The 24982-nt window shown below is 42.6% G+C and overlaps 1 protein-coding gene across 1 annotated transcript in view; it reads left to right on the top strand.

The window, feature by feature from the left end:
- LOC126457675 (40-kDa huntingtin-associated protein) overlaps positions 1-24982 on the top strand; it is a 90128-nt gene that overhangs the window by 13063 nt on the left and 52083 nt on the right. The window contains exon 3 of the mRNA XM_050094178.1: positions 16355-16557. Within this exon, the coding sequence (XP_049950135.1) occupies positions 16355-16557 (203 nt within the window). The remainder of the gene's footprint in view (positions 1-16354; positions 16558-24982) is intronic.

The following is a 24982-nucleotide window of genomic DNA, read 5'->3' on the forward strand; positions in this document are numbered from 1 at the left end:
CAAAGGACAAAGATGCAGGATCTTTCAAAGGAGCCAATTGCGACAACAACTGATACATTTGAGGTGAAATCCATGAAAGGAACAGAAACTTACATGTTTGTTTGTCCGCGACATGACATCCAAGAAGTGCTGTCGGAGACGTTTTTTGTAATCAGACCAGTCTTCCGCCGTCTCATCGTAAGGAGGAAAAGTAGGTAGAAACAACGATGAGAGACGTCCCGCATTTGATGCTGCGACGAAATCACGAATCTCATTTGTGAGAAGTGTTTGCTGTTCTATGAGACCTTGCAATAGTTGCTGTAAAGTAGCCATGGAAACACGTGGGTCAACGATGGAAAAGAAAAATCCCATCCTCGTCGCCAATTGTAATAACTTCAAGTTGAACAAATATATTTCCAGGAAGACACAATACATGAAAGTCACAGATCAAGTAAACTTTAACAGTCAAATCATAACTGAGTCCGAGTCTATTGGCCGCTGGCTGGCTGGCTGGGTGGCTGGCTGCTTAGGAGGCGCTGCTGCTGCATGGCTGGCAGACAGCGCCGCATGTAGAGGACGCACGTAACTGCACGGCGGCACTTTGAAAGATCGGCGAGTCACAACAGTGTTCCATTGGGGATTTTCATGTCTTTAGTTATGTGTTAGTTTCTTGAATTGTGTTGACATAATTTTTATATTAAAATTTTGGCTGAAGCTTATGAGGTGACACCATTTTTATTGTTCCTGTTATGAGTGGTGTACAATACTGTGATTCTCCCATGTTTTTCTTTTCCTAACTGCCCACTGAAATCACCCAGCAGGATTTTGATGTGATGTTTAGGAATTTTGTTCATGGTTTCTTCCAGAAGTTCCTGGAGTCACGTAACACCTGTAGGTCTTTTCTGTGGTAGTCATTTGTTGGTTGTGACCATTAATTGGTGTGTTTGCGTTGTTTCCTGATTTTATTGATAGTTTTGAGCGTCTTTCCGAACATGACATAAAATCAGTGAGTGAATCTGTGATGGACCTGTGCCAAATTGTTTCGGTTCTGTGTTGATATGTACTGGAGGTATTCCTTTATAGAACCTGTAACTCCCAGAATCAAAGTGATTTTCATCTGTAAACTGGGATTCTTACAGGACCATAATTTTGATGCTGATCTGTGTAGTGTATTTGTTAGGTGTTTAGTTTTCCTGGTTTCAGTAAGGTGTTTATGTTCAGTGTACCTATGAAAAATTTTGGTTTCCTCAAAGAGATTTTGAGATGCTCTGATCCTTCACTATGTGGCATGTCTGGTCTCCCAGAATCCTTTGACAAGAAAGGGAATCCATTCTATTGACTGGGACCTGTGGTAGTAGAATTCTTTCTTGCTGTTCTGTCATGTTTGCTTCAAGTTGAAGAGTGTTTTTGGGTAATCTCTGATGGAGGTTATGAGAGTATAAGACTTAATTGTTGAGATCAAGCTGTACATCTTCAGCCACATCAACGAGGTGAACAAATGCTTACCAACAGCTGCTGGATACCAGATCAGATGCTGATTGGTTTTGCGATAATATTTGGTCCACCTTGGTTTCACAGGGCTCCTCATATCTGGGAGGCTTTCCCATATCTGCCACTCAGGGAGGTGCTCAGAAGTATAAATTTAAAGTAAATGGCTCAAGATAATTTAGAGATTTTAGTAACATTGTTTTTAAACATTGATTTTTCTTTTTATGGTAGTAGTATAGATAATAAGTTTAGGTATGGTACTGAGTCAAATACTTTTAAGTCATTTCAGGAAAGTGAAAGCTTGGCTCCATATGATGGATGTTTTAGGAACCTGTGCTGGTTGGCATAAAGAAAGTTATTGTGTTTGAGATATCTCGTTACATTTGAGCGTAAGTGTTCTAAAATTTTGTAGATCACTTCCCTTTTTAGGTAGGTGTGATCTGTGCTTTCTGGACAAGGTTTTTTTTTATTAAAGGTATCTATGGTAATTATAGTTAGAGGAAGGGCTAACTCAGCCCCGGTATAGAATGTGATTGGGATTCTATTGTGACCTGAACCTGTGATCAGTTTTAATCATTTCAGCTGTCAGACTTTGACACTTATGTCAATTTCACTCATCTTTTCAGTGATACCAGAATTAAACTGGAGCATATTCCTGGGTTTTGCTTTACAAAGGAATGTTTGAAAACAGTATTTCAGTTTCTGCTTTGGTACCCACAATTTCAGTTTTTGTCTCATCTATAAGTGTGCAGACACTAACTTTTCTGCCACTAACAGCCTTTATGCGGAACAAGAATTTATTTGGGTCTTGTGAAAGATCTTTTGACACTATTCTGCTACAGTAGTCATTGATGGCTTCACACATTGCTCTTGACAGCTAAATGCATTTCATTTAGCATCCCCCTATCTGTAGCACTATACTTTGCTTTACAGCTATTATCCAGTAATCTGTTACTTTAGAAGTTTCTTTACAGTGACTGGATACCATGGAGGTCCCTTCCCTTTGTGAACTGTTCTGTCGAGTGCATATGTATCCATTGCATGGTAAAGTAAACTATTCTTTTAGACTTGAGCCATAGCTCCTGAGCTAAAAGTTTCAGATTCCTCACTGAGATATGCTGCTATTGCTTCTTTATATAATTTACTGGACAAAAAAAAACTACTTGTTTTAACTGTTATTTGTTCTTTTGTTCTTTGGTATCATTGTTACTGTAACTGCCTGAGGTCACTGATATGTTTCTATGTGGACATTCTCAAAAAGGTCATGTCTCTTTGTTGCCATTATATCCAGTTTTTAAAATCATGTTTGAGGTTCTGAACTATTTGCCCTACGTAGTTTTCAGAGAAGACATTTAGTAATGTTTTACATGATGTCACTAACAAAACTGTAACTATCCCAATTGATTGTTGGATGATGGAAGTCTCCTCCGATGATTACAATATGGTAGGCATACATACATACTACAGACGTGCAGTTTTCTCCAAACTTTTCAGACACATCACAAGATGAGTCAGGTGGTCGATAAGAGGACCCTGTCATATTTTTACATCCAACTCTGATGCTGAGTGTGGTACAAACAGTCTCACATGCAGCTGCAACTTCTGACTCGGAGGTTTTGACTTTCTTGTCTACTGCGTCAAATACACCACCTCTGTTTCCATTTACATGTTGTTGTTGTTGTTGTTGTTGTTGTTGTTGTGGTCTTCAGTTCAAAGACTGGTTTGATGCAGCTCTCCATGCTGCTCCATCCTGTGCAAGCTTCTTCATCTCTGAATAACTACTGCAACCCACATACTTCTGAATCTAGTTACTGTGTTTGTTTCTTTGCCTCCCTCTGCAGCTCTTATCCTCCCCCCCCCCCTTTCTCTCTCTCCCCCTCTCTCTCCCCCTCTCTCTCCCCCTCTCTCTCCCCCTCTCTCCCCCCCTCTCTCTCCCCCTCTCTCTCCCCCTCTCTCCCCCCCCCTCTCTCTCTCTCTCTCTCTCTCTCTCTCTCTCTCTCTCTCTCACACACACACACACACACACACACACACACACACACTTCCCTCCAGTACTAAATTGGTGATCCCTTGATGTCTCGGAATGTATCCTACCAATCTATCCCTTCAATCAGGTTGTGTGACAAATTTCTTTTCTCCCCAATTCTATTCAGTACCTCATTAGTTATTTGATCTACTCATCTAATCGTCTGTAGCACCACATTTCAAAAGCGTCTATTCCCCTCTTTTCTAAACTGTTTGTCGTCCATGTTTCACTTCCAGACACTCCATACAAATAGTTTCAGAAAAGACTTCCTGACACTTGAATCTATACTCAATGTTAACAAATTTCTCCTCTTCAGAAACACTTTTCTTGCCATTGCCTGTCTAAATTTTATATCCTCTCTACTTTGACCATCATAAGTTATTTTGTCACCCAAATAGCAAAACCCATCTGCTACCTTAAGGATCTCATTTTCTAATCTGATTCCCTCAGCATCACATGATTTAATTTGACTAGATTCTATTATCTTTGTTTTGCTTTTGTTGATGTTCATCTTACATCCACCTTTCAAGACACTGTCCTTTCCATTCAGCCACTCTTCCGAGTCCTTCACTGTCTCTGACAGAATTAAAATATCATTGGCAAACCTGAAAAGTTTTTACTTTTTCTCCCTGGACGTTAACATCTACTCCAAATTTTTCTTTTTTATTCCTTTACTACCTGCCCAATATACAGATTGAGTAACATCAGGGATAACCTACAAACCTGTCTCACTCCTTTTTCAACTACTGATTCCCTTTCATGCCTCTCTACTCTTATAACTGCCATCTGGTTTCTATACAAATTCTAAATAGCCTTTCGCTTGCTGTATTTTACACCTGCCACCAACAGAATTTGAAAGAGAGTATTCCAGTCAACATTGTCAAAAGCTTTCTCTAAGTCTAAAAATGCTGTAGATGTAAGTTTACTTTCCTCAACCTGTCTTCTGTGAGTAGTCATAGGGTCAGTATTGCCTCGCAAATTCCCACATTTCTTTGGAATTCAAGCTGATGTTACCTGAGTTTGGCTTCTACTAGTTTTTCCATTCTTCTGTAAAGAATCCTTGTTAAGGTTTTGCAACTGTGATTTATTAAACTGATAGGTTGACACCTGCTTTCTTTGGACTTGGAATTATTATATTCTTCTTGAAGTCTGAAGGTATTCTGCCTATCTTACACATCTTGCTCACCATATGGAAGAGTTCTGTCATGGCTTGCTCTCCCAAGGTCATCAGTAGATCTAACGGAATGCTGTCTTCTCCTGAGGCCTTGCATTGAGTTAGGTCTTTCAATGCTCTGTCAAATTCTTCATGCAGTACCATATCTCCCATCTTGTCTTCACCCATGTCCTCTTCCATTTCCGTAATATTGCCCTGAAGTACATATCCCTTGTATAGTCCCTCTATATACTCCTTTCACATTTCTGCTTTCTCTTCTTGGCATAGGACTGGCTTTCCATATGAGCTCTTGATTTCATACAGATGGTCCTCTTTTTTCCTAAGGTTTCTTTAATTTTCTTGTAGGCAGCATCCCCTAGTGATACACACTTTGTCCTCCAGCCACTCCTGTGTAGCCATTTTGCACTTCCTGTCATTCCCTTTTTTTAGGCATTCCCTTTAGCATGCACCATTTACTGCATCTTTATATTTTCTCCTCTCATCAATTAAATTTAATATATCTTGTGTCATAAGGATTTCTTCTGCCCCTCATGTTTTTACCTACTTGATCCTCTGCTGCCTTGACTATTTCATCCCTCAAAGCTCCCATTCTTCTTCTACTGTATTGCTTTTCCCTGTTCTTGACAATCATTCACTAATGCTCCCTCTGAATTTCTGTACAAGATTTGGCCCTTTCAGTTTATTCAGATTCCATCTCTTTAAATTCCTACCTTTTTGCAGTTTCTTCAGTTTTAGTCCACAGTTCATAAACAATAAATTGTGGTCAGAGTCCACATCTGTCCCTGGAACTGTCTTACAACTTAAAATAGGTTTCCAAAATCTCTGTCGTACCATTATGTAATCAATCTGTAACCTTCTGGTGTCTCCAGGTCTCTTCGACGTATACAGCCTTCTTTTATGATTCTTAAACCAAGTGTTCACTATGATTAAATTATGGTCTGTACAAAATTGTGCTAGGTGGCTTCCTCTTTCATTCCTTTCCCCCAGTTCATATTCACCTACTGTTTTATGTTCTCTTCCTTTTTCTACTATTGAATTCCAGTCTGTGATGACTACTAAATTTTTGTCTCCCTTAACTATCCGAGCAATTTCTTGTACCTCCTCGTCCATTTTTTCTATCACTTCATCATCTACTGAGCTAGTTGGGGTATAAACAATTTGTACTACTGTGCTGGGTGTAGGCTTCGTGTTTATCTTAGCTACGATAATGCATTCGCTATACATTTCATAGTAGCTTATCCAAATTCCTATTTTTTATTCATTATCGAACCTACTCCTGCATTATCCATATTTGATTTTGTATTTATAACCCTGTATTCACCTGACCAGAATTCCTATTCCTCCTGTCACCGAACTTCACTAACTCCCACAATATCTAACATTATCTTAACCGTTTACCTTTTTAAATTTTCTAACCTGTCAACCTGATTAAGGGAGCTGACATTCCATGCTCCGATCCATAGAATGCCAATTTTGTTTCTCCTGTTAATGACATCCTTCTGTGTAGTCCTTGCCTGGAGATTCAAATAGGGGACTATTTTACCTCTGGAATATTTTACCCATGAAGATGCCACTGCCATTTAACCATACAGTAGAGCCACATACCCATGGGAAAATTATGCGTGTAGTTTCCCTTGCTTTCAGCTGTTCACAGTACCAGCACAGTGCAGCAAGTCCATTGTGGTTGATGTTACAAGGCCAAATCAATCAATCATCCAGACTGTTGCCTCTGCAACCACTGAAAAGGCTGCTGCGCTCCTCAGGAACCACATGTTTGTCTGGCCTCTCAACAGATGCCTCTCTGTTGTGGTTGCACCTACAGTGCAGCTACCTGTATCTCTGAGGAATGCAAGCCTCCCCACTCCCCACCAACAGCAAGGTCTGTGGTTCATGGAAGGCCCATTTACCTATCCTTTTGATATATGCTTAAATTTAACTAAAAATCTCACTGCTGTCAACTTCAAATTTGAACACACTTTCTATATCTAGTATTATGTGAGCTGCTCTTGTTTTTAGGAGTGCTTCAGTCTGTCACTTTGTTGTGAATGCTTTGACACTTAACCACTTTTATTCTAATACTCTCACTTGTAGGAGGCATTTCTTTCGATCTTGCCTGCCTGGTATCCAATAGATATCGTTATCTGGAGCAGATGGAGAGTTGTCTACTGTAAAAATATCTTGTGTGAATGCCACACACACTTTGGTGGCAGTTTCTTATGTTTGCTGCACACTTGACCCTTTTAAGGGCACTTCACAGTTCTCGTCCCTGTGGCACAAATCTAGGAAGTGACAGCCTAGCTTGTCACAGAGTCTCCACAGTCTCTGGTTCAAGCCTTCTGCTCAACTCAAAACCAGGAAGCAATGATCTGTTGTGGGGGAAGTGCTGCAAATTGTGAGCTGTACTGAAACTCCAAGAGCTCATCAGATGTTCTTAGTCTTCTCTGCCAGTTTTGGAGTGATCCAAATGTGATCTTAAAGCCCAGACAATAGGAATCATCTGTCCCAACATGCACCATCTGCAGTTGGTTGCACCTTGTTCCCTCAATGGCAGCTGGAATAGCTTCTTTAGTAAGTTTTATCTGGCCAGGCTAAATAAGCACTACAATGGGCATTCAAAAAGTTGTGCACAGTCATCTCTAATTTTTTTTATTTTTTGTAGGAGGAGAATGAAGTTTTCTGTGAACATAGTTGGAACATTTAGCTGTACATCGAGCCTACTAAATGTAGCCTCCATCAGCTGTGATGCATCTGGTCCAACATTCTTTGCACGATGTTGGTAAAATTCTGAGGATTGTCTTTTACACCATTGCTTGACACAGGAAATAAGGTATTTCTCACTATCACATGTTTTACTGTGTAGGTGGGTCTTCAGATGACTAAAGAGGTAAAAATCAGCCAAGTCTGGATTGTGGAGAGGATAAGGAACAAGTTTCCAAGCCATTTTCTTGATTTTCTCCTGCATCATAAGGGCTGTGTGGGGTTTGGCATTGTCATAGTGTAGTCTGATGAGCTGACCCTGAAGCTGTGGTCTGTGGGTCTTGATGGCACGTTGCAGCTTGTCCAATGACAAACATTAACGGTCCCAGTTAATTGTGGAGCCAGGTTCCATAAAGTCAATGAAAATTATACCACTCTGATCCCAGAAGGAGACCATCACCTTTCGGCCTACTGTTCGTGAAAGTCTTGGTTTCTTCTTCTGAGCGGAAGCCAGATGACACCAATCCATGGAGTGGTTTTTGCTCTCTGGTTCGAATAAAAACAACCGTGTTTCATCCTGGGTCCCCTTATTCACATCACTCACTGCTGTCGATGGTCTACCGCATCGTAGATTGTCCAGTACAGAGAAATCACTTTCTTTAAACCTCTGCAACCATCGCTGGACACTGCTGCGATCCACTGTGTCATCCACATAAACAGGGAGCAACTTCCTGTGAATTGATGTGACAGAGTCATTGCCGGTCTTGAAGAGGAATTCCATCACCAACCATTGTTGCAACCTGACTTTACTTCACGGTCCATTACGGCTCACATGTAAATAAAAGAAAAAGATTTTATATACCAACTTGTAGCTAAGTGTTCCAAGTATGTTCACAAAAAATTTCATTCTTCCCCTGCAAAAAAATAAAAAAATTAGAGATGACTGCAAAACTTTTTGAACGCCCTTTGTAGATAAGTAAATAAATAAATAAATAAATAAATAGATAATGAGGCCCCCAGGCAAACACACTGACTGTACAGTGTTCCTTCCCATCCCTTGATACAGTTTTGCTGAGGGGTACCACTGTTTGCCATGTTTTAAGTTCTGGTAATGAATAGACCCCTACCCTTTTGTGTTTCCCTCCCCTTGACATGAGAGATAGCACGTTTCCCCAACAGCTGAAGTGAGTCTCACTAGCTCAGTTTTTGTTTCAGTGGAAGACAGCACCTGGAACTTGTTGGTTATAAGGATGAGCTAACACCCTGCATACTCTGTAAACATTGTCTTCTGTGAACAGAATGCTCTATACCTAACACTGACACTCCACTCACAGCCAAGTGTATGAGTAGTGATGGGTTCTGTATTTGCTGCAGAAGAGACGGTATCCACACGAGAGAGAATACCTGAAGTAACTTTAATATCTTTACATGATATTCAGTAACCCTGCCAACACACCCAGCTTCCAACCACTTGGGAGTAGTCAGGGCAGTTTTGAATTGCTTACAAATAGCAACTAACTCATCCTGTGCCCAATATCAGCCTGCACAGTGGGCATGCATTGTGCCTGTGCAATATTTTACAGAACAGTAAACAAATAACTTTAAACTGAGTTTGTTAATTGTCATTTAATTTAATTTATGAGTTTGATGTGCTACAGCTATTACCAATAGTGTTTTAGGACTGAAGCGATTAGCAACCAAAATGAGATATCTACAGTATTACGATAACAGAAAAAACTTTGTATAGAATTTACTGTTTCGCTTATTTGTTTTTTGGGTTATGATCACTAACAAACTTGACATTGGCATTAATCTATGACAAATATTGACAAAATACACTCATATTAAAAGATAAAACTAATGTAACATAAGTTAGTTACTTAAAGTAACTGTAAATCACAAACACCAATTTACTGTGAAATAGACTATGCACTACACTCACAATTTACAGAAATTCTGGATAATACATGTTTGCAAGCATCTGAAAATCCTCAAAGATATAGCTTTTTGACATAAATGATTGATTTTGAATGAGGATGCTGTAGCCAAAAGTTTCTAAAATGCGCAAGTGAAGCTTACAACTGACGATACAGCAAGAGTTACTTGCAGCAATCGCAGATGTTTGAAAACGTGCATTGTATTGTGATACACTTGGATATTGGCACAATCAGTGAAAGATTATGTGAAAAGACACAACTGGAATTGTAGAATGTTAGAATGTAGAGTTTCAAATTGGACCTATGTGGCACCCATGGTCTCACACAAAGGAAAATAAAGTGTAACTGGATAGTGGCAGCAGGAGATTATCCTATTACATTATATTGTCACAAATTCATTTTTGTCATTGTTGCAAAGCAAAATATGTAAGTCAGCTTGTATATGTAAATAAATGTGAGAATTTCATGGATTTTTTTACTTGGCTGTATGACCAGCAAAGGACTCAACATACTGAAAGTTACTTGTATTTCCGTTGATGACTCTCCATCGAAGGTAATACTACTTCCTCCCTACCACAAATTCCTTAATCTACTCACAAATTTAGTTGGATAGTTTTGTGACGGTGTTCGTAGCGACAAGCAAATCGCTGTAGAAACGGCTTACGAAGTCACCGCCACACTTTTAATAGCGGGCCGACCGGTCCGCTGGAACAGTGAACAGAAGATGAAAACCCAAACACTCTGATTAAATAAAAGTCGGTACTTAGCTTTATTATAGAAGATACAGAAACACCCTAGTGAACTCCGTGTCTACAGAGATCTGTCTAGTTCGAGTCGGAGCAGCTAGGTCAGCGTCGGCTGACGACAAACAACAACTCTGCTGCGATGAACACACAACTGACTAGCAAATACACAATTCGGTGGCGAGTATACAACTGAGCGGCGAATACAGAACTGTCCTAGCGCTCGCGACTCCAGCGCTTAAGAAGCCAGAAGCCAGCGGTGGCGCGCGCAGCCTTGCGGCGATTTCCTGTCTCGCTGGCGCTGCTTATGCGGACGGCGTCCGGACTTTGATGCTGCCAACCTTTTGGCAGCGGGCTCGGGTGGCATTACTGGCTAGGATATAACACTCCTCCCCCCCAAATCGCCGCACCGTCGTTGAATAATGACGTGGCGAGCGTCGACGGCGGGGGAGGTGTCTGGCCGCAGGCGTAGCAGAAGAGGCCGGGGCGGAGACTGTTGTCGGTGGCAGTCCCCGGTCCGCACCCCAGCATTGGCTGCGCGGGGCCTCGGGAAACACCGACTGAAAACCGAGGTCAGGGTGCACGCCTGTGACCACGGGCGCAGCTTCTGGCACTGGACGCGATGGGGCGTCGGGACCCACGAAGAGAGGCAGCGTCTCCTGACGCTGCGTCGACGGCTGCTGAGTGGGCGCCGGACAAGGCGCTGCGGTGTCAGACTCCTTGGGGGTGCCCAAGGAAAGCGGCTGCAGGACAGGCTGCACAGCCACCGCTTGGGGAGGTCGACGTCCATCAACTTCGAAGGCGGTGGCGACTGAAGAGGGACCGCAGGCGCCGGAGCGACCACCGGGGGCGCTCCCGTATGAAGCTGCGCGGGAGGCATCAACGGGACGGGCTGTCGGCGTGGTAGCGGCGACGGCTGCTGCTGCTGCTGCTGCTGCTGCTGCTGCCCTGGGGGCGGCAGCGAAGTCGGAAGGCGCGGCTGGAACCCGCCGCGGACCAAATCTGTGGACAAAGAACGAGCGGCAGAATCCGGGCGGCCAGCGCGGCGCAACTGGATCTGATGCCTCCTGTGCACCCCAGTAGCACCTTGAACAGTATAAAAACCGCGATCCTGGACACTTATCACGGTACCACGTTCCCAACGACGGCGACCGTGATAAACTCTGAAAAAAAAACGGCGTCGTTGCGCTGAAAACGCGTGCGATGCTCAGAAGCGGCGGGCCGATCCGGGGGGTGCAACAACAGTAGTAGGGTGCGATGACGACGGCCGTGGAGAAGCTCCGCAGGCGAAGGGCCGTCGCGTGGCGTGGTCCGGTACGACGACAGGAACGTGATGAGGGCCTGCTGACGAGAGTGCGTAGCACGAAGGCGGTCCATATGATCCTTGAATGTGCGTACAAAACGTTCCGCTGCACCATTCGATTGAGGGTGGAACGGCGGAGTAAGAACATGGCGAATGCCATTGGCAGAACAAAAACTTTCAAATTCAGCAGAGGTAAATTGTGGACCATTGTCAGACACTAAAACTTCTGGAAGACCCTCAATACAAAAAATGGAAGTCAACGCCTGTATAGTTTGTGCAGACGTTGTAGACTGCATGGGCACAACAAACGGAAAATTACTAAATGCATCTATCACGATGAGCCAACGAGAATTCCAATATGGACCAGCGAAATCAATATGTACTCGCTGCCAGGGACCGGCAGGGCGTGCCCACTCAAAATAGCGTTGAGGCGGAGCAGCTTGGTGTTCGGCACACGTCGAACAATCTGTAGACATCTGCGTAATCTGCTTATCAATGCCGATCCATGTACAATGACGGCGGGCAAGCTGCTTGGTGCGGACCACTCCCCAATGACCTTGATGCAACAAGTCGAGGACCTTGGATTGGAGCACTTGGGGAACCACGACACGAAGCTGGTCATTCTCGGTGCGTAACAGCAAAACTCCGTGCGAAACAGACAACAGATGACGTTGCGGATAATAGCGACGAACCACAGGATCCGATATGTCCTTTGCCTTGGACGGCCAACCACGTTGAACAAAACGTAATAGTAAACTCAGATGAGGATCCGTAGCTGTCTCACGTGCCACCTGACGATAATCAATCGGAAAATCCGGAGGGATTGATGCTCATCGGCGTCAATCTGATGGTAAGAGTCGTCAGAGGAATCGAAGACATCATCCGCAGCAATCGGCAATCTAGAAAGCGCGTCAGCGTTTGCATGCTGAGCTGTAGGGCGATACAGTATCTCATACTGGTATTGTGATAACAAAAGAGCCCAACGTTGTAGTCTCTGAGCTGTCCGCTGAGGAACTGGTTTAGACGGATGAAACAGTGACGTCAGGGGCTTGTGATCTGTTACTAAATAGAATGGTCTACCATAGAGGTAGTGATGGAATTTTGTGACACCGAACACAATAGCCAACGCTTCCTTGTCCAATTGGCTATAATTACACTGAGCTTTGTTTAGCAATTTAGATGCGAACGCAATAGGACGTTCGGTGTTACCGACTCGATGAGACAACACAGCACCGAGGCCGAAAGAAGAGGCATCACAAGCTAACACCAGAGGCTTGTTAGGGTCGTAATGGACCAGACAACAATCATTCAACAAAGCCTCTTTAAGCTGCTGAAAGGCTGATTGGCAATCAGCTGACCACACAAACGGAACATTCTTACGGCGGAGACGATGCAACGGTGCAGCAATCTGTGATGCATTAGGTATAAACCTAATATAATACGTCAATTTGCCAAGAACTGCTTGCAAGTCCTGCAGATTGCGAGGGGCGGGCAAATCACGAATAGCTGCTAAATGTGACTGGGAGGGATGAATGCCTTGAGCATTAATAACATGTCCCAGATACTCCATCTCCGTAAGGAAAAATGCAACGTAGGCCTGCCTGAGACAACACTTTAAACAAACACTCCAAATTACGGAAATGTTCAGCAGGCGTCCGACCGGACACAACAATATCGTCTAAATAGTTGCAACACGATGAGACATTAGCCAGAAGTTGTGACAAAAAACGCTGAAAAACAGCAGGAGCTGACGCACAACCAAAAGGCAAACGCAGAAAACGGAACAACCCCAACGACGTGTTTATGACAAAATACTGTTGTGATTGCTCGTCGAGGGGCAATTGCAAATATGCTTCACGGAGATCAATTTTGGAAAAGAAACGAGCTTCCCCTAACTTATCCATCAGCTTGTCCGGTCGAGGCAAAGGAAAAGAATCAATGACAGTCTGAGGATTAACCGTCGACTTAAAATCAGCACACAAACGTAACTTGCCAGACGGTTTCTTTATAATAACTAAGGGAGAAGCCCACTGGCTCGCTGAAACGGGTTGAATAACACCGTTGTTTTGCCAACGACGAAGTTCATCTTCTACAGGTGCCCGGAGGGCGTGAGGCACTGGACGAGCACGACAAAATCGAGGCTGAGCATTATCTTTTAACGTAATATGAGCGGCAAAGTTCGCAGCACAACCTAGTTCGTCTTTAAATATGTCACTGTATCGTTTACACAAATCGGTTATGCTGTCTTGAGGAACAACAACAGAATTAATTTGTAACACATTGTCTTGGATAGACAGGCCAAACAAGTCAAAACAGTCTAATCCGAAAATGTTTACACTGTCTGTAGCGCGGAGCACTGTGAATGAAACTGTTTTTGTATTGCCACGGAATGTGGCTGGCACGCTACATACACCTAACACAGGAATTTGTTCTCCACTATAAGTAACCAAAGAATGTTTTGCCGCTGAAAGTTTAGGGCGGCCGATAGCCGCATACGTAGCACTATTTATGAGAGTCACAGACGCACCAGTGTCTAATTGAAAATTGAAGGTCTTATCCTGGATGCGTAGCTTCACAAATAGTTTATTACACTGTCTCTGGATCGGTGCAGTGGAGGCGGAAGACACAAAATCAGCGCGTGTTCGCTGCTTACGACAACTCGTGGGTTGGGCGGGTGGAACAACAACTCCCGCTTCACTTGCAGTCTGTACATTACTTTTTACAGCGTTTGAATTACGCTTGGGTCGCATAGCAGAGGGCTGGGTGGGTGGCTTATTGCGAACAAGTTTATTACCCACACGAACCGTGGAAGAGTCTTTAAACGCGACCTTCTGGGCGGGCTGGCTTTGAAGAACATGAATATCCATGGGCTGGGCAGCACTAGAATTGTTCTTGCGTTTACGCAAACAAACAGTCTGGATGTGTCCTTTCCTTTGACAAAAGTGACAAACCGCGTTTCTTAACGGGCAACGTTCACGAGGATGAGCAAGAACACACTTAGGGCAAGACTTAACTCTATCATTTTGCATACGCGGCTGACGAGTGTGTTTAACATGACGCGGCCGGCTAGTGTTTACAGTCTGACTCTGTCGGTGGGGCCGCGGGCGTGACATAACTTGCTTAGCAGAGGCAATTTGAGAAATACATGGCTGATCTAACTCACACTCAGCATAGTCAAAAGTATCTTGGGCTTCAATGATGTTCATCACAGTCTCTAATGACGGGTCAGGCAACTTTAAGATAGCAGCACGAATACGAGAATCTGCAATGTTTTGAGTAATAGCGTCTCGTAACATGACATCACTGTAGGAAGCTCCACACACACAATTAAATCGGCACTGACGGGTGAGGCCCCGTAAATCTGTTAACCACTGTTTATTAGATTGATGTGGCAGTTTCTTTAATCTGAAGAACTTGAATCTGGCTGCTGCCACATGAACTCGCGACTCGAAATACTCAGCAAGCTTGTTAACAACAACGTCATAGTCTAAAGCTTCTGGCTGGGATTCCGGGAACAACTTACAAAGTAGTCGATAGACTTCCACGCCTGCAGTGGAAATTAAATAAAGCTGCCGCTCAGTACCTGTGATTTTGTAGACTGTCATGTGCGCCTGCAACTGCGCGAAATATTCTGGCCATTCTTCTCGTGATGCATCAAACGCACGGAAGGGTGGTGCTGCCTGTGCTTGTTCCTGTTGTGTTGGAGGATTAGCCGCTTGTTTGGCGATTGCTTCCACCAGACTTTGTATTTGCTGACTCTGTAACAAGATCAACTGTTGTAATTCGGCAGACATAGTGAACACAAATTAAACCAGCCCCCAAAATTTTATCGCTATAATTAGTATAATCAGAAACAAGTTGAACCAGCCCTGCACACGAGTTCGGAAGTCCTCGTCGCCAGTTTTGTGACGGTGTTCGTAGCGACAAGCAAATCGCTGTAGAAACGGCTTACGAAGTCACCGCCACACTTTTAATAGCGGGCCGACCGGTCCGCTGGAACAGTGAACAGAAGATGAAAACCCAAACACTCTGATTAAATAAAAGTCGGTACTTAGCTTTATTATAGAAGATACAGAAACACCCTAGTGAACTCCGTGTCTACAGAGATCTGTCTAGTTCGAGTCGGAGCAGCTAGGTCAGCGTCGGCTGACGACAAACAACAACTCTGCTGCGATGAACACACAACTGACTAGCAAGTACACAATTCGGTGGCAAGTATACAACTGAGCGGCGAGTACAGAACTGTCCTAGCGCTCGCGACTCCAGCGCTTAAGAAGCCAGAAGCCAGCGGTGGCGCGCGCAGCCTTGCGGCGATTTCCTGTCTCGCTGGCGCTGCTTATGCGGACGGCGTCCGGACTTTGATGCTGCCAACCTTTTGGCAGCGGGCTCGGGTGGCATTACTGGCTAGGATATAACAGATAGTTTCATCAATAAATGTTGCTGTGGTACCACGTCAATTTTTTTGAAGTCAAGAAGTATTCCATCTACCAGTCTGCCTACATTCATTGCTTTCAGGATGTCATGTGATAAAAATGTGAGTTAGCTTTGATATGACTGTTGTTTATTCATCCTATTTCAGATATCTCATTGTGTTTGAGCTTGGGATATTTTTAAGAATCTAGAAATGATGGATACAAGTGACACTGAATTGTAGTTCTGTGGGTTAGTTATTAACTCTTCTTGCAGATAATGAGTATGACCTGTTCTTTCTTCAGCCACTACACCATTTGATTGTTTGGGGGATCTTTGGTATATTACTGTTGAGAGGATGCAGAGGGGCAAGTTTTAACTGGACAGTACTCCTGAATCATCTTAGTACAGAAACATTTAAGAACATAATAGAGAAAATTTGAAAGTAGGTCTGAAATCGTTGTAATAAGTCGAAGATAATGTATAGTCAATACATTAAAGGGAAAACGGTACAAATTAACACTGATGTCTTTGTAATTTAAAGGTGTTTTTTATTTTCAAGCTGCACACTCTGATCATAGCTGTTATTTTGTAAAGGTGCTTTGGCATTAAGATGCGAAAGAGAACAACTCCCTCAGTATGCTGGCTTGTGCTGGGCTGCAGCTGCTAGATGTGAAGGTTCATTGGGGAACAATCCTGCAGAAGCCTGGGCTCTGGTACGTGCTGCCAGGCAATTCCTGTCAGCAGAAACCAAAGCAGCATCTCTAGGCTGTACTGGTCCTGGTGCTGATTACCTGCAGGTACTTACACATCAGTCATCTCCACAGAAAAAAGTCGTTCAGCTAAGTTTATTGTCACATATTAGCAAATAAGTTTTTTTTATTAGTTGCTAACTGTTCAGATTATTTTTTACGGATTTTTATTGCTTGCCTATGTATTATGACTGACCGACCTAAAAGTTAAATTGTGTATAAGTAAGATTACCTTATATTTGCTTAATAATCCATATGCCATTCTCTCTCAATTTAGTGTTTTTCACATGAATTTCATACCTGATTTTTTTGAGATGTTTATGTAAAATTTCTGATACATGTGTACCAGAATTTCTCAAAATTTTTCAGTGGGAGCTCCTTCTGTACAGAGACATTCCTTAGACACCCACCTCACTGTTATAAATGTAGTTAGTAGTGATACCATATAAAAACAACAGATATGTTAGTTTCCACGTGTATTTTTCTGTAAGATCACAATGACACTCTTTGCTGAAACATGGAGTAAATTTGTAATGACAGACAATAAATACTTGAACCTTATCAGTATATCATTAAAGAACTATGATTAAAATAGTGGATTAGAACACTACTAGTGGAAATGAAAATTCATTCGCATAATCATCTTCTGTAGATCCCTTCATTAAGGAGAATCTTCAGGGATGTAGAATGAGCCATTCCAAGTGTCGTACATGGCAGTCACACTCATATCTGATGAGGTACATAACTTCATCGGAATCAGGGCTTAACAAATCATTTATATTGAGCACAGGCACGAGCATGAGCACTTGCACCTGCTCAGGCTCTTGCTCACGGGTAGTTGCTGCATGGTGGTAATAAGGGGGAATGAGTGTGCAAACTGCGGTGGCAACAACACGGGAGAGGCACCAACTCTGAAATAGGGTAGAGTCAGTTTTGATACCAGTGCTCCCTAATAGCAGAAATGGCGAGTCAGCATTATGTAACACCAACACTGTCTTCACATTTCGATCTGCAGAATGAGATCTTTTTACACAAAAAGATGGGTAGTTGCAGCTGAACATTTACATCCATTTCAGGTAGAACAGTTTCTTGTGGTGCCGTTATAAAAGACGAAAATCATGTCTCACATAGGCTATGGCAGGTAATGTTAAGAGCCAGCTTGGAAAATCATTGTTAGGAGTTTATTGTGCATTCTTTACAGGTCTGTGAAAGTGTAGATATCACTGGCACAGAACTAGATTTGACTTTCTTAGCACTGTTAAAGGAAATGTAAAAAAATGTGAGTTTTTCATGGAATTTATTAGTTCGTGCGTGTGTGTAAGGTCAACCATGTTGGGAAAATGAAACAGGATTCGTAGTCCAACTGAAAGGGAAAATGAAAAAGCTTCCAGTACCCAATTCATGCTGAATTGTAACTGGAAGTAATTGATCTGTAATGTGGCAGGTAACATTAAGACAGTTTAGATTTTTCCAAGTATTTCCTTCAGGATCGAGTTCCTCATTTAGAAAGTCTTGTCACAGATCTTCTGCCTGTTCCCTATGATGATGGAGGGAGATACGGTGGTTGTTGTTCACAGGCATATGCTCACAGAGTCCGTTTCCTGTGAAGCCCTGTTCTAAATGATGAGTAGTGCATTCAGACAGAGATAATTCATGAAAGAACTTCATATCTTAAATTGTATTTAAGCTGGAAAATTAAAGGTTCCGTATGGGAGATTAAAAATTTCTTACACTGCACATGAATTTGTAGATTCCAAAAATTGTGTGAATGTAGTTGAATTACTAACCTGCCATCCCTCCCTCCCTCCAACTTTTTTTTTAATACATACACATTAAGAGTGAAATACTTTATTCATGAAAGTTCAACCCAAAACTGCAAATTTTGCCTAGATAAGTATTAAATACTCAAGATGTGTGGGACACTGTTGGTTCTGTACAAGACTTGTGCAAATTCTGGCATTCTTAATGTAGATTTGATACTTAACAGAAACTACACACAAATTATACAGTTTGAATACTTTTACAATTTTATGATCTTTTTGTTATATTTTTCTGTTGAAAATTAGGATTAGTTAACTTGCAATCAGAGATCGAGGTCAATTTTAGACAAATCTGTAGTAATATGTATTGTCTTTTTGAATAGTCTTTGCTCATTCATTAGTTTTAAAGCTTGTTTAGTTTTAACAAAAGAAATGTCGCTTTCATGTGGTATGAATATATTCTTACCTTTCAAAATGGGTTTCAGAAACATCATACTGGCTTCTCCATTTTCATCACAAATGCCATAAAAATATTTTAAGAAGTTTTGACTTAAAATTTCACCTTGTTCCACACACCTTGCAATTGCACTATCAATAGCATCTGCCGCACCTTTAACATGAGATTTGGCGTAGAATAACAAGTCTGTATCCACTTTAAATACTTTCTCAATCAAACACAAATTGAATATGGTATACTTGTTTTGAAATTGGGAAGTAAAGCCTTCTGAGCAAACTGTCAACTTGTTGAGGCATGGAAGCTTTAGGTTTAGATCAGCTGTAATTTTATTTGCAAGAAAATCATTTTTTGTGCCAACAGCAGTTCAATTTTATTTATTCTCCATCAGTTTCGATAATGGCTACTACCTTCACAGGAGATACTGCAAGGTACAAGGCAGGATAATAAAGGTATGTGATTTCCTACAATCTTGCAACATGAAAATAGGTTGAAAAATTTTTGAAGCATTGGATGCTTACATAATGTACATCAATTGATTAAAAATGCATCTCTTCCAGATATGGCAACATCAAGTATAAAATGTGACAAATTGTCACAATAATTGTTTCATTGAATTTCCATTGTAGTAGATTTATGCGATAAATAACTTTTTGAGTTACTAAGTTTACTGTTTCATTTTATTTATTTAATGAGTAATCAGGGATTAATTTGGACATTTTAACTAAAAATCTTCAACTGTATTGGCTATACACACGTAGAATTTTTAAAAATTGACGAGAGAACCAAAAATACTATGTTATTTGTGATTGATTTCATGTATGTCATGTTTTGAAGTTAACATAGTTTTTAGTTAATGTAATGAAATTTAGCTGTTACAGCAATGTACATAACTGATACTGCAATACATAATGTACTTTAACTAGTTCCATAGCGTGCAGATAATATGAGCTCCTATACTTGATACACCTATGGCATAGGGTTCATCAAACCACCTTCACAATACAGCACATGGAAAAATAAAGTACCTATTATCTTTCCATGTGAGCTCTGATTTCCCTTATTTTATTATGATGATCGTTTCTGCCTTTGTATTTGGAGGAGAAAGCTGATGATTGAAATTTCGCGAGAAGATTCCACCGCAGCGAAAGACCCATTTATTTTAATGATGTGCACCCCCAAATCCTGTATCATGTCAGTGATACTGTCTCCCCTATTTCTCGATAATACAAAATTTGATGTTGTTCTTTGAACTTTCTCGGTGTACTCTATCAATCGTATCTGGTAAGGATCTCACACTGTGCAGTGGTATTCCAAAAGAAGATGGACAAGTGCAGTGTAGGCAATCTCTTTAGTAGATTTGTTGCTCCTTTTAAGTGTTCTGCCAATAAAATGTAGTATTGTAATTTGCTAACATTACATGCACTTGAAAGTAAATGATTCTCTCCTTTGGTTAGCAAATAATTGGGAAGTTCTGTCTTGCATACATCTGATGACAGCATTACATTATACTAATAATCTTGGTAGTATTACACTAGATTGTCCCTCACTCAAGTATTTTATTTGTTTTTTGTGAAATAGAAGACACACCTAGTAATAGCGTCATGGATTGCCCGAGGTCTAGGTTTGTGGACAGTTATAAGTACCATAAGGACAATATAACTTCTTGAGTAAATAACTTCCGGAATCACCATGTCACAGGATGATGATGATAGGATAGTGATTAGGAGGGAAGGAAGTAGAAGGCGGGAGATGAAAAATGTTTGCAGGTAAAATTTGAAGTGAAATAATTTGATGTGTTCCACTGACGTTTATGGATGGCCTTTATAAATTTCATGGGTTTGGTATTTGCTAATACTTTCACTGCTATCACACATAAAACATGTTACAATTGCAATGTACTGCATCACACTAGATTGTATTTGTATGCTAATTTCATGACTGTCAGGTATCCTCGTATAGACCAACTCTCTACACAATCTAGTAACATTAATTTAATGACGTTATTTTAATAAATGTTTTCCAAATAAAATTAAAAATAAATGAAATGTATTCACAATTGTGAATATGGACAATCATCAGCTGTATAACGACAGTGAAAATTTGTGCCAAACTGGGACTTGAACCATGATTTGCCACTTCTTGCGAGTGACTGCCTTATCATTAGGCCATCCAAGCACACTTTGTGGTCAGACTCAAACTTCTGTATGTCATCAAACATGTATCTACAACCTGCACCCGTACATCCATTATTTATATTCCCATACAGGGGAGATATTTTGACTGAAAGTCACTTGCCCGGTGTTGGCGGATATACATGGTCTGTTCAAAAATTCCAGAACATCGGTAATTTCACACCGGAGGTGTGTCAGAAATGAAATGCGCTCTGGATCCCTGCACACACCTGTGTTTAATGTGTAACTGTAGGAAGTTTCATTGTCATGTGTGTTATTGTTCACTGCTGTATTGAGTATAACATTGTGTCGCACAGGTTGCGAATGTCAATATGGCAGATTAAAGGAGCAATGATTCTGCATTAAATTTTACATGAAACTCCAGAAAACCTTTACAGAGACACATCAAACGATCCAGGAAGCCTATGGTGATAAGTGCTTAAGCTGTACTCAGTATTACGAGTGGTTCACACAGTGTAAACCCCCCTCCCCACTTTTTGGCAGGTTCGTGCTTTGCTACCATGGGGCTCCAGCCTTTGCATAATTTTTTTTTCCTTCCATGTTGCAGGTCTGTCCTCTTGCTATTCTTTTTCCCCTCCAATGGGGAACATATCTGGAATGTTATAAGAAACGTTCTGCATTTTCTGTCACTGACAGAAGAACAGTCTCACCATTGTTTGTCGCTCCCTTTTCCTTTCTTTGTTTCCCTTTTCCTCTTGTTCCTCCGCTTTGGCATTTGCGGTTCCTCTTTTTCTTCTTCCTCCCTGTGCACTCCCGAAGGCCGGTCCATGCATCTGATGCGCAACAGGTGACTGGTCTGGGTAACGTGTAATTCCCCTCCCTGGGTCGACAGTTGGGTTTCGCACGTACCCTCTGGTACAGGCCAGGCCCAGGGAAGGGTGATTGCCTGAGCTGGAACTTTCCCAAATTGCCAATTGGTCCCTCTGTCAGGTGTTCAGGAGGTGTGAACAATCACCTAAGGTGGGTGTGCCCCCTTGTGAAGGGGCCTCCATTTGGAAGGAGTGCGCCATCGGAGATGCTGGCAATGATGGGGGATTTTCTTACAATGAGTCAGTCATCTTCACAATCAACATCTTTGAAACATAAACATAAGCAGGCTAACAATTCAAAGACCCTTCCTGCTACATCACGGTTCCTCGTGGTCTCACGCACTGAAGACACTCAGTCCTTCGCTACTGTAAATCTCATTTATTATTCAGAAAAGTCTCAATGCAGTTGCTGGCCCTGTGAAATCATGCACTCATTTACGGAATGGCACTTTGCTTTTGGAGACTACTTCTGAGTCTCAAGCACAACAACTGCTTGCTGCCTCGCTTCTCAACAGCTACCCAGTTCGTGTCGAGCCCCATAGAATTTTGAATTCTTCCCTTGGTGTTATTTATACTAGACTGCTCCAATTCAGCTCTGAGGTTGTGAAATCGCCCAGTGTCAAGGTAGCAGCGCTCAGCTAGGACCAAGATCCATTCGCCAATCTCCATCCCGACAGTTGCAGATGATGTTATTGTACACCCTATTGCTATTTCCAATACCTTGGGCTGCCATTTTGCAGAAGTTTCGAGCTCTTCCCACTGTCACCCCGCCTTCCTCCATTGGAAATGAGTGGAAGAGCTCAGGTGATACCGTTCTCTTCTCAGAATCATGAATGCTACAATGCCGCCTTTACTATGAGGGAGCTAGATCATGCTGTCAGTTCATTCCGATCCCCCACCCCAGGGTCAGACGCTGACCTTATTCAGATGTTTCAGCACCTTTCTCTTGCGGGCAAGCACTTTCTGCTTAACACGTACAGAGCACATAGACTTTGAAGGGTGCTGAGTGAGTCTGGACAGAGGACACAATTGGAAAATCTGTGTTACCGGATGTACTCTGTGGCCTGACACAGGGCGAAGAGCTCGGCTGTGAATACTAAGCAATGTGCCAGAAACCGATATCAAAAAACACAGGCACTAATGATGAAGGCACACCTGACCCCATCGTCAGTCCGAGAGCCATCAGTGTACACAAAGGTACTATTGCGAAGTTCTATGCAAAGCTTGTGAAACTTACTGCAGTAGAGCAGCTGGGCAGAGGGCACATTTCCCGGACTTTGGTGTGAAGCCACCGTCATACCCATACCTAAGCCCAGTAAGGAAACCTCCCTTCTAGCTACAGCCCCATCTCTGTCACGAGCTGTGTTTGCAAAGTGATGGAATGTATGATTCATGCCTGGCTGGTATGGTGGCTTGAGTTGGAAAATTTACTAACGAATGCACATTGTGGATTTAGAGTGCAGCATTCTGCAGTTGATCATTTCGTTACTTCGTCCACCCATGTCATGACTGGTTTTCTGCAGAAATCGCAGACTATGGCTGTGTTTTTTGATTTGGAGAAGGCCTACGACACCTGCTGGAGAAATGGTATCTTCCATACTCTTTACATGTAGGGCTTCCTTGGCCGCATGTCCTGTTTCCTTCAGGAATTTTTAAAAGACTGACTTTTCAAGGTACATGTGATTTCTGCCTTGTCGGACCCCTTTATCCAGGAAAACAGTGTGCCTCAGGGTTCCGTCCTGAATGTCGTCTTCTTTGCAATCACCATTAACCCTATAATAGCCTGTCTCCCTCCAGGCGTCTGTGGCTCCCTTTTTGTTGATGATTTTGCCATCTATTGCAGTTCTTCACAGACCTGCCCCACTGAGCAGTGTCTTCAGTGATGTCTTGATTGTCTTTACTCCTGGAGCATCGACAATGGCTTTCATTTTTCCACTGACAGAAATGCCTGTATGAATTTCTGGTGGTGCAAATGGATTCTCCCAACATCTTTACATCTTGGGCCTGTTGCCCTTCCATTCGTTGAAACTATGAAAGTCCTGGGGCTCATGCTCGGTAGGAAACTCTCCTGGTCCTCCCATGTATCTCACCTGGCAGCCCGCTGTACACGGTTCCTCAATGTCCTAAGTGTCCTCAATGGTATTTCCTGGGGTGCCAATTGAACCACCCTTCTCTATTTGTACCGGTCCCTTGTCTATTCGAAGCTTGACTATGGGTGCTTTGTTTACGCATCTGCACGTCCATCCCTCTTACGCGGTCTCAACGCTATCCACCATCATGGCATCCATTTGGCCAATGGTGCCTTTTACACTAGCCCGTTTGAGAGTCTGTATGCTGACGCTGCTGAACTACTACTGTCCTATGGCCATGACTTTCTCCTCAGCAGGTATGCATGCTATTTGTCTGCCAAGTGTGGCCACCCATCATATGCCTCCTTCTTCGATGATTCCTTTGATCACCAGTATGGGGCGTGTCCCTCTTCTGTTACCACTTTCAGCATTTGTTATGACGGCTTAAATTCTCACTACCTGCAACTTTCCCAGTGGGTGTGAACCTATCACTACCTTTGCTTCGTGAAGCGGCCCATTTTAACTGTGGCCTTCATTCGCTTCCTAAGGACACTACTCCAGTCTCGCTCTAGCGCCTTAAGTTTCACAACCTTTGCATGGAACTTTGTGATACTAACTTTCCTTTGCGTACACTGACCGTGGGGTAGGGTGTGCCTTCGTCATTGGCGTCTGTGTTTTTCAATATCGACTTCTGACACACTGCTCAGTATTGACAGCTGAGCTCTTCGCCCTATATCAGGCCACAGAGTACATCTGATGACACAGACTTTTCAATCATGTCCTCTGCTCAGACTCACTCAGCACCCTTCAAAGTCTACGTGCTCTGTACACTGCCTATCGCTTAGTGCAACGCGTCCAGGAAAACTGCCACTTGCTCACTCTTGGTGGAGCCACTGTGATGTTTGTGTGGGTTCCTGATCATGTCGGTTTGCCAGGAAATGAGGCTGCTGACACTGCTGTCAAGGCTGCAATCCTCATAACTCAGCCCACTAGTTCCTGTGTTCCCTCTGATGGTCTCTATCTTGCCATCTAACAGGGGGTGGTCTCCCTTTGGCATTGCCAATGGTCCTCCCTTCACAGGAATGAGCTCCGGCTTATTAAGCCTCTCACAGCAGCTTGGACGACCTCCTTTTGGCCCTCCTGCCAGCAGGAGGTTGTTTTAACTTTGCTGTGTGTTGGGCATGCC

This window comes from Schistocerca serialis, chromosome 2 (assembly GCF_023864345.2).
Source record: "Schistocerca serialis cubense isolate TAMUIC-IGC-003099 chromosome 2, iqSchSeri2.2, whole genome shotgun sequence".
Lineage (NCBI taxonomy): Eukaryota > Metazoa > Arthropoda > Insecta > Orthoptera > Acrididae > Schistocerca > Schistocerca serialis.